Raw genomic sequence first — 13,395 nt, forward strand, 5'->3', positions numbered from 1 at the left:
ATTCATTCTTTTTCCTAATATATTTATATTTGTTGGTTCAGAGCTGCCCTTCTCCCACATTTTTTATTGCCGCCGTGAGACGCCCCGAGTCTTTGGAGAGGGGCGGCATATAAATTTATTAAATTAAATTAAATTAAATTAAATAATTAAATTAAATTAAATTAAATTAAATTGTACAGCAATCTTTCTTTATTGTGTTTGGGGGGGGTGCACTAAGGGAGCTCAACCAATCTCATTGCACCTATGTTGTGCACTGACAATAAAAGACTTGAATTAAAAAAAGCTTCTTGGATGAGAAGCGAAACATCTTCCAAGAAAAAAAAAACAGTTGCCTCCTGCGGGGGGGGGGGGGGGGCGGGGGGAAAGCACCCTTGGGACAACCATGACTCGGATGACTGACAACCTCCATAGAGAACGAAGAGGGGACTTCCCGTCCTGCTGCCCGCCCCTTCCGGCGCGCGCGAGAAGCGTTACCGCGCTAACGTCTCTCTCCCCCCCCCCACCCCCCCGTCGGGCCGGCTCACTGCCTCGACGTCGCCTCGGCCGCGCCCCTTCCGCGAGGCCGTTCGGCCAATCGGGGCTCCCGCCGGAAGGGCCTCGCGCCTCGCCTTGGCGAAAAGAGAGCGGGCATCGTGCGCGGTCAGCCGGCGGGGCGGGCAGGCAGGCAGGCAGCCACCATCATGAGCGGAGGCCTGGGCGGGATGACGGCGGAGCAGCTCTTGCAACAGAGGCTTCTCCGGAGCCGCCTGCGAGGCACGCAGCACCCAGGCCTGGGCGTCGGAGGCCCGATCCCGCCTCCGCTGCTCCAGCCCGGCCCGCCATGCCTGCTCTCTCCTCCTTCGCCGCCAGACTCTCCACCTCCCGGCACGACGCCCGCCGAGATCCCCGCCGGCCCGCGTTACCCGAGCGAGACCTGGTGCTCCTTGTGCCGCGTCTACTGCCCGGATCCGGTTTGCCTTCCCTGCGGCCACAACTTCTGCACCGCCTGCATCGGGCAGCGGCTGGGAGAGCCCAAGATCAACATCTCCTGCCTGGAATGCGGCGCCAGCGCCCGCAAGAGGAACCTCCGGCCCATCAAGCCGCCGCCGCTCCTGGCCAACCTGGTGGTGGAGAGGCCCAAGCGGCAGAGGCTCGACTCCTTCACCGGACCTGCGGCGGCTGCAGCAGCAGCAGCGGCGGCGGCGGCGGCGGCGGCCACATTAGTCTCCCCGGCGAGCTCAGCGATAGCACCAGCGGCAGCGCCACCGGCGTTGGTGACCGCCCCGACGATCGTCCCTCCGGCGCCCGTCGTCTCAAGGCCCGCCACCCCGCCGCCTCCGTGCCCAACGCCGCCGCCGGCCACCCCTCCGCTGCTCCCTCTCGCGCCGTCCCCGGCCGCCCCTATCACGCCGCCCCCGGCCCCTCTGCCCGTCGCCTCCCCGACCGGGAAAAGGGCGCCCGTCGGCCTCGGAGGGGCTGGAGACGGGAGCGGGGGGAGGCTGTGCGAGATCCACCAGGACGTGCTGCAGTTCTTCTGCGAGGAGGACCAGACGCCCATCTGCGCCCACTGCGACCGGTCCCAGGAGCACCGCGCTCACACCATCTTCCACGTCGAGAGGGCAGCCCGGGATTACAGGGTAAGGAGGAGCCTGGGGGCCCTGCGTCTAAACGCTTTCTTCCCCCTCCCCCCCACCTCTTCCTTCCTTTTCTTTTTCTTTTCTTTTTTTAAAAAATAATTTGTTATGTTTTTGCTGAGGAAAATTACATATCGGGGATGCCAGAGGGAAGTAGTGTCTTATTAAATTTCTGGTTTCCAGTTTAGGAGATAGTTTTCCCCCCAAATAATCATCGTTTAATAGAGCCGCCAAGGCTGCTTACAAAAACATAATGCTAAATTAAAACAGTTAAAGGCAAAATGAAACACGACAACCTGGACTAAAAAACAACTATGAAAATACAACGCAGCCCCCCCCCCCCCATATATATATATATATATATATGTAGGTCTTTGGTTATTCGGGTCTTCTCCCACATAGAATTGGAAGTGTCTTGGCGATGTTTCGACGAAGTCTCATTCGTCATCTTCAGGCTGGTGTTCTCGGCTTCGTGCTTCCAGGAACACCAGCCTGAAGATGACGAATGAGACTTCGTCGAAACGTCGCCAAGACACTTCCAATTCTACGTGGGAGAAGACCCGAATAACCAAAGACCTACATACAAACACCCGCGAAAACCTGAGAAAACATATATATATGTATGTATTTGTATATACATATACATACATACATACACACACATCACACACACATACATATACATAGTTTTTTTTTTTTTTTATTTATTTATTTATTTATTTATTTATTTATTTATTTATTTATTTATTATTTTTAAATTTGTATACCACCCTTCTCCCTGAGGACTCAGGGCGGTGAACAGCCAAGTAAAAGCATAAACTACAAACATTAAAATACAATTAAAAAGATATATATAAATTTGGCCCCATGATTAAAAACAATAACAGACAATTAAAAACATTTTAAAAAGTGTTAGGCCAGCCCGGCTTGCTGGAAAAAGAAGGTTTTAAGGGCACGGCGGAAGGCACCGCCGTGCCCTTAAAACATATACATATACATATATAGTCCAAAACCAGATTTTAAGGGCTTTTTTAGAGCACCAAGTTGTGCCATTTGTATCTTTGGGGATTGCTGTGTAAAATAGGTATGGGCCATGACAGAGAATGCACGCTTCCCAGGTACCATAATATGGCAACATTTAATAGAAGGAACTAGGTAATGCTCAGCCCAAAGGTGCCAGCCAGCCAGTAACAATGGAAGAAGAATGGTCCCTCAGGGAATCAGGTTCTATGCTACAAAGGGTTTTAAAAGTAAGAACTGGTACCTTGAATTGTGTTCAAAAGCCAACTGGCAGGCAATGCAGCTCACTAGCGGTACTGTTTTGTACAATTCAATTGCCTATTAAGCTACCAATGTTTCTTTAATGTTCCCTTTTTATAGCACCTAAAGCTAATATAGATATAGCTCATATACATAAGGCCCCCGTTACTGTTCACAGCACTGTGTTTTGAACCGGCTATAGTTTCTGGATGGTGTTCAAGGGCTTCCCCATGTAAAGCCACATTGCAGTAGTCCAAATATGAAGTGACCAGGGTTTGAATGAATTGTGAATTGATAATATGGTCATTTTAAGTGTAAATTCGACTGAGCTATCTGCTGTGTTGACAGCAGGGTTATGAATATGGGTATCCAGCAATGTCAGAAGTACTAAACATATGTTTGTGCAATGATCTGGAAGGCAAGACACTTAAGTAGTCCTCAAGAGTCCAAAGTTGCTGTTGCTAGGAGTGGTTAAGTGAGTTTTGTCCCATTTTTTTATCTTTCTTGGCACAGTTGTTAAGTGAATTACTGCAGTTGTTAAATTAGTATGGTTGTTAAATGAATCTGGCTTCCCCTTTGACTTTGCTTGCAAAAAGTTGCAAAAGGTTGATCATATGACTCTGGGACACTGCAACCATCCTAAATATGAGCCAGTTGCCAAGCAGCCGAATGTTGATTACATGACCATGGGAGGTGCTGCAACAGTAAGTCTGAAAAATGGTCATGAGTCACTTTTTCAGTGCCACTGTAACTTTGAACAGTCACTAAATGAATATTTGTAAGTGAAGGACTACTTCTGTTGCTATTTATCTTTTTTTGACTTGGTACTTTATGTTCATCAAACCTTTTGGGCCAAGTAAAGTAGCAGCAATTGCCCATCAAGCTACCAATGCTTCTTTAGTGTTCCCTTTCTATAGCACCTAAAGCTAAAATATGTATACCGGTAGCTCATATACATGACAGTTAGTTTACTATATGGAATGCACAACATCTTAAATAATCATATTTCTGTTTGTAGCTTAATCTCATGTATTTATTGATAGAGCTTAACATTTACTATATTTTCCTGTTTCTTTGACAAGACCAGGTTCAGAAGAGAAATTATTTATTTATTTATTTGTTTGTTTATGCTTGCTACACTATGTTCTTATGAGTTAGCAGCACTGATTGACTATCTGATCAGGCTAAGGCTAAGTAGCATTAGAGCTTAGTACTTAGTTGAAAGTACTTAGTTGAAAGACTGTCAGAGGATCCCAGAACTCTACACTAGGTTTTGAAGGTATTTAAAAAAAAAAACCACCTACTTTTGCTTCACAAATCCATGCAAGCATTTGAAAATTCAACTGTCACCAACATTAAGCTCTAGAAGAACATTTGCATAAGGGCCTTCTCTATTTTTAGCTCTAATGAAATAAAACCTGCAACCGAATAGAGCATTGTGATCTCTGGTGTCCAATATCAAGGTTTTATGTATTGTATTATTTTGGTGATCTATGGGACTATGGGGTTGGGTACAGATAGAATCAGTGCCCAAGACTCTTGAATTTTGTTTTAAGAAGCAAGAGTTAGCTTTATGGCTGTCATCAGTTATGAAGCCTAAAAAAATGAAGAACATTCAAACTAATGGGAGTGAGAAGACATCAGTATTCTGCTTTGTATACCTATCTCTTTTGGATAGGCATTATGGCAGTGTAGTGGATCAGGAATATTGGCTCAACAACATTCTAACCTATATTGCAATTATTGTCTATAGTATTTCTCAACCTTTTTGTTCTGAAGGACACTTGAAATAATGTGTCAGGGTTTCCCTGCATACAAATTATTATATACCATCCAGAGTCACTCTGGGAAGGAGATGGCAGTTCCTAAATTTGACATATAAGTAAAATAAATATCTACAGTAGCATTGTGTGGCATACAAAGTCAATCACAGCCTCTTGCTTGAACCCCTAGCAACTTCTCAGGGATCCCAGCTGAGAAAGGCTAATCTAGTTTGTATGCAGTCCCATCCAGTTTGGTTTATTTACTGGTTAGTATATTGTGTGAACTAGCCAATCGAGGTAAAGTAGTTAACCAAAGATTAGCATATTATGTGAACACAGGCTGCCTGTGCTGTAATTTCCAAGGTCTTACTGCCTCTAATCTTCTCCCCCCTATCTCAAGCCATTTTTATTTATTCAGGAGCGAGTTAAGGCACAATTAGAAACTCTGAAGCAGGAAAAGAATAATCTATGGAGTCAGAAACTGACAGGCGAGAAGAAAATCCAAGAATACACGGTAGGTACCATTACATACCATGAGCAGAGAAGTAAGGCTTGAATTTCTGAATTCCTCCCCCCTCTCCCCTTCTCAAAAATTCTCCTTGTTGTGTTTTGATTCTCCCTTTCTTCAAAGTGTTCTATGGCCATTTCTTCTGTTGCCTGCACTGTCTCTTATGCAACATCTACAAGAAGTCCTCAATTGGGACCAGACTTTCCTTGCTAAGCAAGCAGTTGTTAAGTGAGTTGTGCCTGATTTTATGTCCTAGTTTGCCACAATTGTTGAGCGAATCACCACAGTTGTTAAGTGAAACACATGGTCATTAAGTGAATCCCTCTTTCCCTATTAACCTTGCTTGTTGGAAGCTGGCTAGGAAAGTTGCCAAAATGATGATTCCATGACTCCAGGATGCTGTATAACGCAATCAAGTTTTGCATTGTGCGTCCTTCAACTCCGTAATGATCTTCTGGTTATATTCCTCATGGGGATGGTCCACTCCTTTCTCATCCCACCTCTGGTCCTCGCAGGAAAAAGTTGAAACTGAAAGGAAGGACATCGTCACTGAATTTGAACAGCTGCATCAGTTCCTGAAAGAACAGGAGGAATGCCTGCTGACCCAGCTGGAAGAGCTAGATAAAGACCTAGAGAAGCAGAAAGACGACATGATGACCAAAATCTCAGAAGAACTTTCCCGTCTTGGTGATGTCATCACCGAGATGGAGGTGAAGTGCAAGCAGCCGGCGAGTGAATTTTTGCAGGTGAGACTTTGCGATCACAAAGGTCTCTCTTTCTGGCTTGGAGGTGACCTTGCCAATGAGTCAGAGGCCCTGGCACTGGGCTCCCAAGGTTTTGGATGTCAGGTTTGTGAATTCCTGGCCCTTAGATACAGTTGCTCAAACATGAACTTGGATGTGATCCCTACTGGAACCCAGAACAAGGATTCAACTATTTATTCTTATGGGGAAAAAAAAAATCTGCGCATTGGCGACAGTGGGGTACAGGCCATAGACAGGTAATATGGGGGCTTCTCTGCAAAGTGTTCCCCCTTCCCTTTCTACTCTGCACAGGTGCTGGCTTTGGCCTTTCTGGTTGATGTGGCTGTTTGTGATGAAGCATTCAGTGCTGTGGGTGGGAGTATTTTCCACCCTTGCAGAGTGTTGGCCTTTCATGGGAAGGCGAAGGGGGACCTTGCTAGTTTGATCTGTGCTCTCGTGGAACGGTGCCCTTGAACATCTACAAGGGAGAGCTGGAGCTCTGGAGCTCCTCCCATTGCAGAATGCTATGACATCATAGCATTCTGCTGTTGGCAGATGTACTTCCAGGTCCCTCAGCCTGACCTGAAGGCTGTTGAGAAGCTGGCCTGGATGACCCCATTCCTTCAGGTTCATGTCGGGACCCATCGGGTATGGCTGCCATGCAGACCTCTAGTACGTACTGTCCTGTTAATATGGGTTCTCTCAAGGGTGATTGGGTTCTCGGGCTGCAGCCGCTGCAGTGACGGGATGGGAATTCGATGTTGCTCCTAACATTTGGTCCATGGATGAGTTGCATGCCTTCAAAGAGACACGGGAGGAGGGGGTGGGGGGGAAAGTAACTTGGGCACATAGTGAGCAAGTGGGGTTTCTTTTGTGGAGAAGAACAAGAGGGTGTTGTGCCGTATGTGTGCCTGCAAAAAAGCCTGCATTTTCTGGGATCTCCTTAGGGTCTTCCTGTGGTCCACTCCGTGGCGAACATCATATGTAGCTATTCCAAGGATGTGAGGCTGGTTTATTTTAAAAATCGAGCAGCACCTCCTGCGCACTTGATCTCTTGGCACAGAATCCTTTTTTTTTGTTTTGTTTTGTTTTGTTTTTAATTATTTTGCAACCAGCTTTCTGATCACAAGCAACAAGGACAAGATTTTTAGGTAACCTGTGACGTGCAGAGAATCTCTCTGAGGCACAACGGGTGATGGTGAAGAGGCACCGTGATCCTGGGACGGGGCATTGCGGTGGGGAGGCCTTTGGGGTCCTTCCTTCTGGGCCTGGGCTTGTCAAAGCACAAGGCACAATTGCCTCAGTTGGGCTGAAATAAGTCATGCCCTCCCCTTCATTAGGTGTGCCTACCAGACAGCCCACTTAGAGGTCATGTGGGTGGTGAAGCAAGGTGTAGCTGGTGGGCAGGCCTTGGAGGGGGCGCAAAGCCAGCCTGCTCACTGGCAGAAAGGGTGGGCGGACAGTTCGGGGAGGAGAAGGCTGCTGAAAGAATTAGGGCAGCCCTTCTCCTCAGAGAACCAGTTACAGCACCAGGGAGAGCAACGTGGCCTGAAGGCTCCCGTGTGTAACCGGAGCATCCCCCACCTCTTGTCTTGAAGCAAACATCCGATGTTCCACCTCAGGGATCCCAGGTAAGAGCCTGAGGGTGACTGGGGGGGCAGGCTACTTCCCCCTGCCTTGTAAGCACCAGAGGCTAGAACAAAGCTCCCACCTGTCATGCCTTGGACAGCGCTCACAGAGTCCTCCTCCGCAGCCCGAGACAAGGGTGCTGAGGCATGCTCCCCATTAGCCAGCAATAGACTGCAGGGGTAGAGCATTGTGAGGCTCAATGCCTTTTTTCTTTTTTTTCTTTTTCTCTTTTAGGACATTAAAAAAAACATGGACAGGTATGTATGATTCTCCTCCTTCCCTTTCTCCTCAGGGTCTTCCATTCTAAAGCGCCGTTCTTGGGTTTGTAGGCAAAGGAAGGCCATGCTCGATGCTCTTATGTTCTCTGATAAAATCAGGGCAACCACGGTGCTTTCGGAGGGAAGTCACATCAGTGAGACTAGCTCTAATCTTACAGGAAAAGTGGGTCCAAGTGCTTTATCTGCCATAAAAAGAGAAAAATGTCAACCGTGGTGAAGCAAGAAGAATTATTTTTAGAATAGTGGAGCTGCCACACTATATGCTAATTAACAGAGAGCATAATGTATTATTAATTCTCCAGGGTACATATTGTCAAAATAGATGTTGGGAGTTTTGCATTAAAAAAAAGTCCAGTAGTTTCTATCACTGGTGTTATTTGCCAGCGCTCAAAAATCTGTCATCTGAAGCAATTAACATCACCTTGCATGCTTGAAGTAGGAGTTAGCATTTCTGGAGCAAGAAAGGCAAATACATAAAAAGTGAGATGCTAGAATTTGGTATGCCTTAGTGCTTCATTCCTTGGATTAGGATACTAGGCTAGTATGTTCTCTTCTCAGTGTAGTCCTTAAGAAATACATAAGAAAAATGCAGAATGTGTCAAAAATTGGAACTTTTTCGTAAGTGGTGTAAATGTGCTCTTTAAAAATTCAGATGCACCGTAGAACAGTTCCCGTCAGCTGAGGAAGCAACATCCAAGCTGGGAGAACGACTGGAGTTGTTGTCACGGAAAGGGGTGGCTCTGAAGGAAACTATGAATAGATTTCAAGGTACGCGAAATCGGTAATCTCTAATTGCTAACCTAGGGTATTGCGGGCCTTTTTAAAGACTATACTCATCCTAAAACATTTTGTATGCTATTTATTTATCAATAGGCGAGTCTTTAAATCTTGACATAATACGTTAAGTGCCAGTTTAGATAGGAGGAGCCCCTGTTTTACTTCTGAAAATCTGTGATAGGCGGTGAGGGCAATGGAAGGTAGGATATACACAAACACACAATATATTTCAATGACATGGCCAATGGAAGCGTTGAATTGAAAGTCAGAATATGAGGCAGGCAGAAGCTGCTGTAGGAAAAGAAAATCAAAATGGTTCCCTACGCGGAATGTGCTGAGAAAATAAATATGGAGGGAAAATAGAATTCAGCTGTTATGGACAGCTAGAGTGAGGGAATCAAATTATCAGACCTACTCTGCTAAAAGCAAGTTGTGTCAAGTGTATACTTTCTTTGGAAGATAAAATAATGCCTTACTAACAGATTGACCATAGGTTGATAGAGGTCAAACAATTATTATTTATTTAGCATATGGCATACAATGTCAGGGAAATCTACACATGCTAGGTACACAATGCAGTCTTGACAGCCTAGATCCTGCTCTGCACTTGCACATCTATTTTGGGTGCATTATTTTTTTTGGGGGGGGGGGAGAAAGGGAAACTAGCTTTATGCTAATTAACTAGCAGTACTCAGGTTGCTGGCTCTTGCGGGCTCCACCAGGAAGCCAGGTCCAGATCTGCCATCATACCGCTTCAGCCTTGCTTCGCTTTGATGGCATCCTGCCATAAAAAGGAAGGAGAGGGATTGAGGGAATATAGGGAGGGGAGATGACAGGAACCAGAAGTGCCAGACGGAGACAACAGGTGAAAGATCCAAGGACTCAGGCATGAGAACTGAATGCAGATGCCCACCAAAAAGGCACCAAACTTTAGAACTGTTAGCAAAACACCTACCGTATTTTTTGGTGTCTAAGACGCACCCACCCCCCCACCCCCCAAAAAAAGTGGGTGGAAATGCCTGTGAGTCTTATACAGCGAATGTTGCTGAAGCCCTGCCCATCCGCCGGCCCCCACCCTTCGGCCTCTGCCTCCCAGCAACTTGCCTTCTTGCAGCAAACAGCCTGGTCAGCTTCAGCACAGCCTGATTTAGCATGAGCAGCTGATTGGTGGTTGGATCTGCCTCTTGGAATACTGCCTATCAGCTGTTCCAGGTTACGGGGATTGCCATGGCCCATCACCACTGCCGCCTCCGCGTGCCCCATTTTCGGCTGGTTCCAGGTGGCAGGGATAGGCGGCGGTGGCAATGGGCAGTGGTGATCCCTGCAGCCTAGAACAGCTGATAGGCGGTATTCTGGGAGGCAGATCCAATCAGCTGCTCCTGCTAAATCAGGCTGTGCTGAAGCTGACCAGGCTGTTTGCTGTTGCTGCAAGGAGGCAAATTGCTGGGAGGCAGAGGCAAAAAATTTTTTTTCTTGTTTTCCTCCCCAAAAGCTAGGTGCGTCTTATAGTCCGAAAAATACGGTAGTTTGAATATCATTGGCCATTAACAAGATGACCAAGGGGGCCTGGGAGAAGGGAAAATCACTGGGTTTACAGAGGAATATTCAGATCTAGCTTTGCTTATGCTGTAACCACTTGGCTTTAGTAAAAGTATACCTTTCGCTATGAATGGAGTCGAGGGTCTTTCCTAAATGCCCAAGCTGGGACAAGGCTGACAGCCAGCTTCCTCTCTCAGCCTACACAAACACAGCTAGGTTTGTCCCAGTGAGGTGGCTAGGTTTTTTTTCCCATTTTAAGTTCTATTTAGTCACAATATTGCATGCTTTCAAACTGCTGGGTAGGCAGGAGCTAGGGATCAAGCTAGGGGAGCTCACTCCATCTCATGGAGCCAGGCTTGAACCGCCGGAGTGCAGACCATTTCTGTCTGGCAGTTCCAGCATTATTAAGCCACTGTACCACTACATCCCTCTGGTTTCACTGGTTAATCAGTAAACGTAGTTTTCTCTACATTGGAGGAGCTAAATTTTGGCAAATACCTGCTTTTTCTAGATAATGTGACATATGCCATCGAGAGAACAGACACTCTGAAATCACTGAATGAGAACGGTGAGTTTTTGGGAAACGTCTGTTGAATTTGTAATTGTTTCTGTGTTTTTATTGCTACTTCAGCTACTGAGGATATATTGCTAATGCAGAGTGGGAACATGGCTTGCTTTTATTCCAGTACTGTGTATAATCTAATGCAAATTCTTACCAAGTTACTCATTTCACATTCACCATTATTTTGTAGAGTATTTTGCCAAAGGGATAATGATTGCCAGTTTATTAAAGAAAGAAAATCAAAACTGTAAATCCAAGGATTAGAAACAGCCCGAAGCTGGAGATTTTAAAAACTCTGAATTCTTTTAAAGTATTGTGTGGAACTTTCTTTTATTTTTTAGTCATCTGCAGATTGGAGCTTTGATTTCCCCCCCTTCCCCCTTTCCTTTTAACTGTGTGAATGAGACAATAATAAAAAAAAACCTGTGCAACTCTGCATATCTGAGATATATTGGCAGGTACGTGAATGAAAAGTACTCTCTGGAGTGAGGTTTTATTTCCTTAATCTGTGAGGCAGCTGCTCTTTAATTTTAATACTCGGAGTCTCGATTGTATGGCTCTTGGGTGTAACAAGTTCCTTTGAATTGGACTTGAAGGTCCTTGTCCTTTGCTTTAATCTATTGATCTATCTAATTCCATCTGATGGCTCTCTTTAAGATCTTAGCAGGGAGCTCTCACAGCCCTGAAACCACCTTAACTGGGGATGCAAGGATTATTGGGTTCAATAGATAATAGTTATATTTGTTTTTATTTGTTTTTCACATTTTTTTTTTGAACCACCCGGGGGATTTATGCAGGTGGCCTGCTGATTCCATGCTGTTGTGGTTTCTGGGGATCCCAGTGTACCTGGGTAGAGAGTTGCAGTGTACCTGAATTTTGGGGAAGTTGCCAGGAATAGCTAATGATAACAGAGAGATGTAGTGACACTGAGCTGAGCAAACAGAAGGAAGCATCGGCAGTGGAAGGGAAATGAAGGTGCTGACAAATGTTGCTTCTTTCTGCTCACAGGAATTCCAACTCTTGATCTGGATTTCTCAAGTGCTCTTCTGCCCCTGGACCAAAGAAATGCAGGAGATGGCGAATCTCGGCACAGGCTGCCTGCCTTACATTATGTCCCTGACACTCCCCAAAGATTGGATTCCAGAGCTCTGGTTCTGGGCTGCGATGGGTTCACCTCTGGGAGATACTTTTGGGAATTGGAAGTGGGCGATGGGGAATTCTGGGCAGTGGGGGTCACCCGAGATCCTTCCAAGAAGAAGGGGATGATGGACTTCAGCCCAGAGGAAGGAATCTGGGCTGTGGGGCTGTGGAAGGGCCAACACTGGGCCCTCACTTCCCCTGTTACCGCCTTGTCCCTGAGCAAACACCCCAAAAGAATCCGAGTGTCCTTGGACTACGTGGGGGAATGTGTGACCTTTACTGATGCAGACACGGAGGACCCCATCTTCACGTTCCCACCAGCTTCTTTTAACGGGACACGTGCCCATCCGTTGCTGTGGGTAGTAGGTTTCCCAGCCCAGACTGTGTTTCTGAGGCGCATGGGTGTAAAATACCCAGTTGGGATACACGAAATGGATATAATGAGTCCATAATTTTATGTATCCATGTACCCAGAGGGAAAAAAAACCTTATAGATCTCTTAAACCTGCCAGATCAGAGCAGGGTGTTGAGCCATTTTGATTTAATGAAATTGGAAAGTTTGGTTGTTTTATCTCCGCCTTGTGTACTGTAGAATGTGACACGGAAGCAGAACGGCTCTCCTTGCACACCAAGGCCTTAAGACTGTTGCCCTGGGGAACAAAGGAAGAATTATAAAGAGTAGGGAGGCTGGCTTGGCCTTCCTGACATAATATCCCTTTTAGGACATCCTCTTTTCACCAAGGGATCAAAATTGACCCCTTTCTAGCGCTAGGCTCGACCTTTTTTCATTTTGAAAGAAAAAGAAAATTAGCTATTGAATTTTGCATTTTTAGTTCCTCTTCAATCAGTTCATATTTTGCATTTTAATGATTTTACTTTAAAAATGACTTGCATGTGTTTCGGCTGCAATAACCTAGCAGCATGTTTTCCTTTGAAAGGAAAGGCTTTAAACTCTGTCCTTTGTGCTGAAAAATGTTTTTGAGTACCATACGTAAATTTGGCCATCCCTGGGTCAGAGATCCTAAACTGAAGCACTGAGTCTTGGCATCTATGGCAGCTTTGACTGGACCGTCCTTCCTCTACACCTGTAGGTCCTTCTCTTTTGCTGCCGTTCTCCGAAACTTGATTATAATCTTCCCTGTCTTCAGTCTGATCCTGGAGATGAAATGGACAGATGTTTGTGCCATAATAATAATCTGGATGCTCTGATTTAAAAGATGAAATGCAATGTCTGAAAGATACGTAAAAGGAACCCTGGGGTTATGGTTGATGCCTACAGAGCATACAAATCATAATAAAGACTGTTAGTATGTTCTTTGGTATATTTCATATTCTGTTTGTGTAGCATCTCTTTTCTGTATGCGTATTTTTTTGTAAAATTTTGCCATGTCTGCTTGTTGAACACAGCGTGTTTCTGTAAGAAGGAGCAAGTACCCAAAGTTCTCAAAATTATGAGAAAAACCAAGGCCCAATTTTAATAACATTATCTTTTAATCACTTATTTAGCTTAGTTCTGCCTAACACCCGACAAGAGTATTATCCAATGATTTTGGTTGACTGCAGTGGCTTCTGCTTCAGTAAAA

The 13,395-nt window shown here is 45.6% G+C and overlaps 1 protein-coding gene across 4 annotated transcripts; it reads left to right on the top strand.

Annotated features, from left to right (window-relative positions):
• The first annotated feature begins 619 nt into the window (after positions 1-619).
• LOC139312159 (E3 ubiquitin-protein ligase TRIM15-like) lies at positions 620-13,141 on the top strand. 4 transcript variants are annotated; one of them, XM_070936721.1, is made up of 9 exons: positions 620-1,616; positions 5,037-5,150; positions 5,660-5,890; positions 6,443-6,559; positions 7,486-7,518; positions 7,751-7,773; positions 8,447-8,562; positions 10,622-10,678; positions 11,681-13,141. In XM_070936721.1, exons 1-9 carry the CDS (start codon positions 681-683, stop codon positions 12,262-12,264), a joined length of 2,211 nt encoding a protein of 736 aa, XP_070792822.1. In that variant the 5' UTR covers positions 620-680; the 3' UTR covers positions 12,265-13,141. The 4 variants fall into 4 exon arrangements, with proteins under 4 accessions (XP_070792822.1, XP_070792823.1, XP_070792824.1 ...); XM_070936722.1 differs by having other exon boundaries at positions 5,055-5,150; XM_070936723.1 differs by lacking the exon at positions 6,443-6,559.
• Positions 13,142-13,395: the final 254 nt, after the last annotated feature.

This window comes from Pituophis catenifer, unplaced genomic scaffold, assembly GCF_029215685.1.
Source record: "Pituophis catenifer annectens isolate HBS135680 unplaced genomic scaffold, rPitCat1.0.hap2 SCAF_2, whole genome shotgun sequence".
NCBI lineage: Eukaryota > Metazoa > Chordata > Lepidosauria > Squamata > Colubridae > Pituophis > Pituophis catenifer.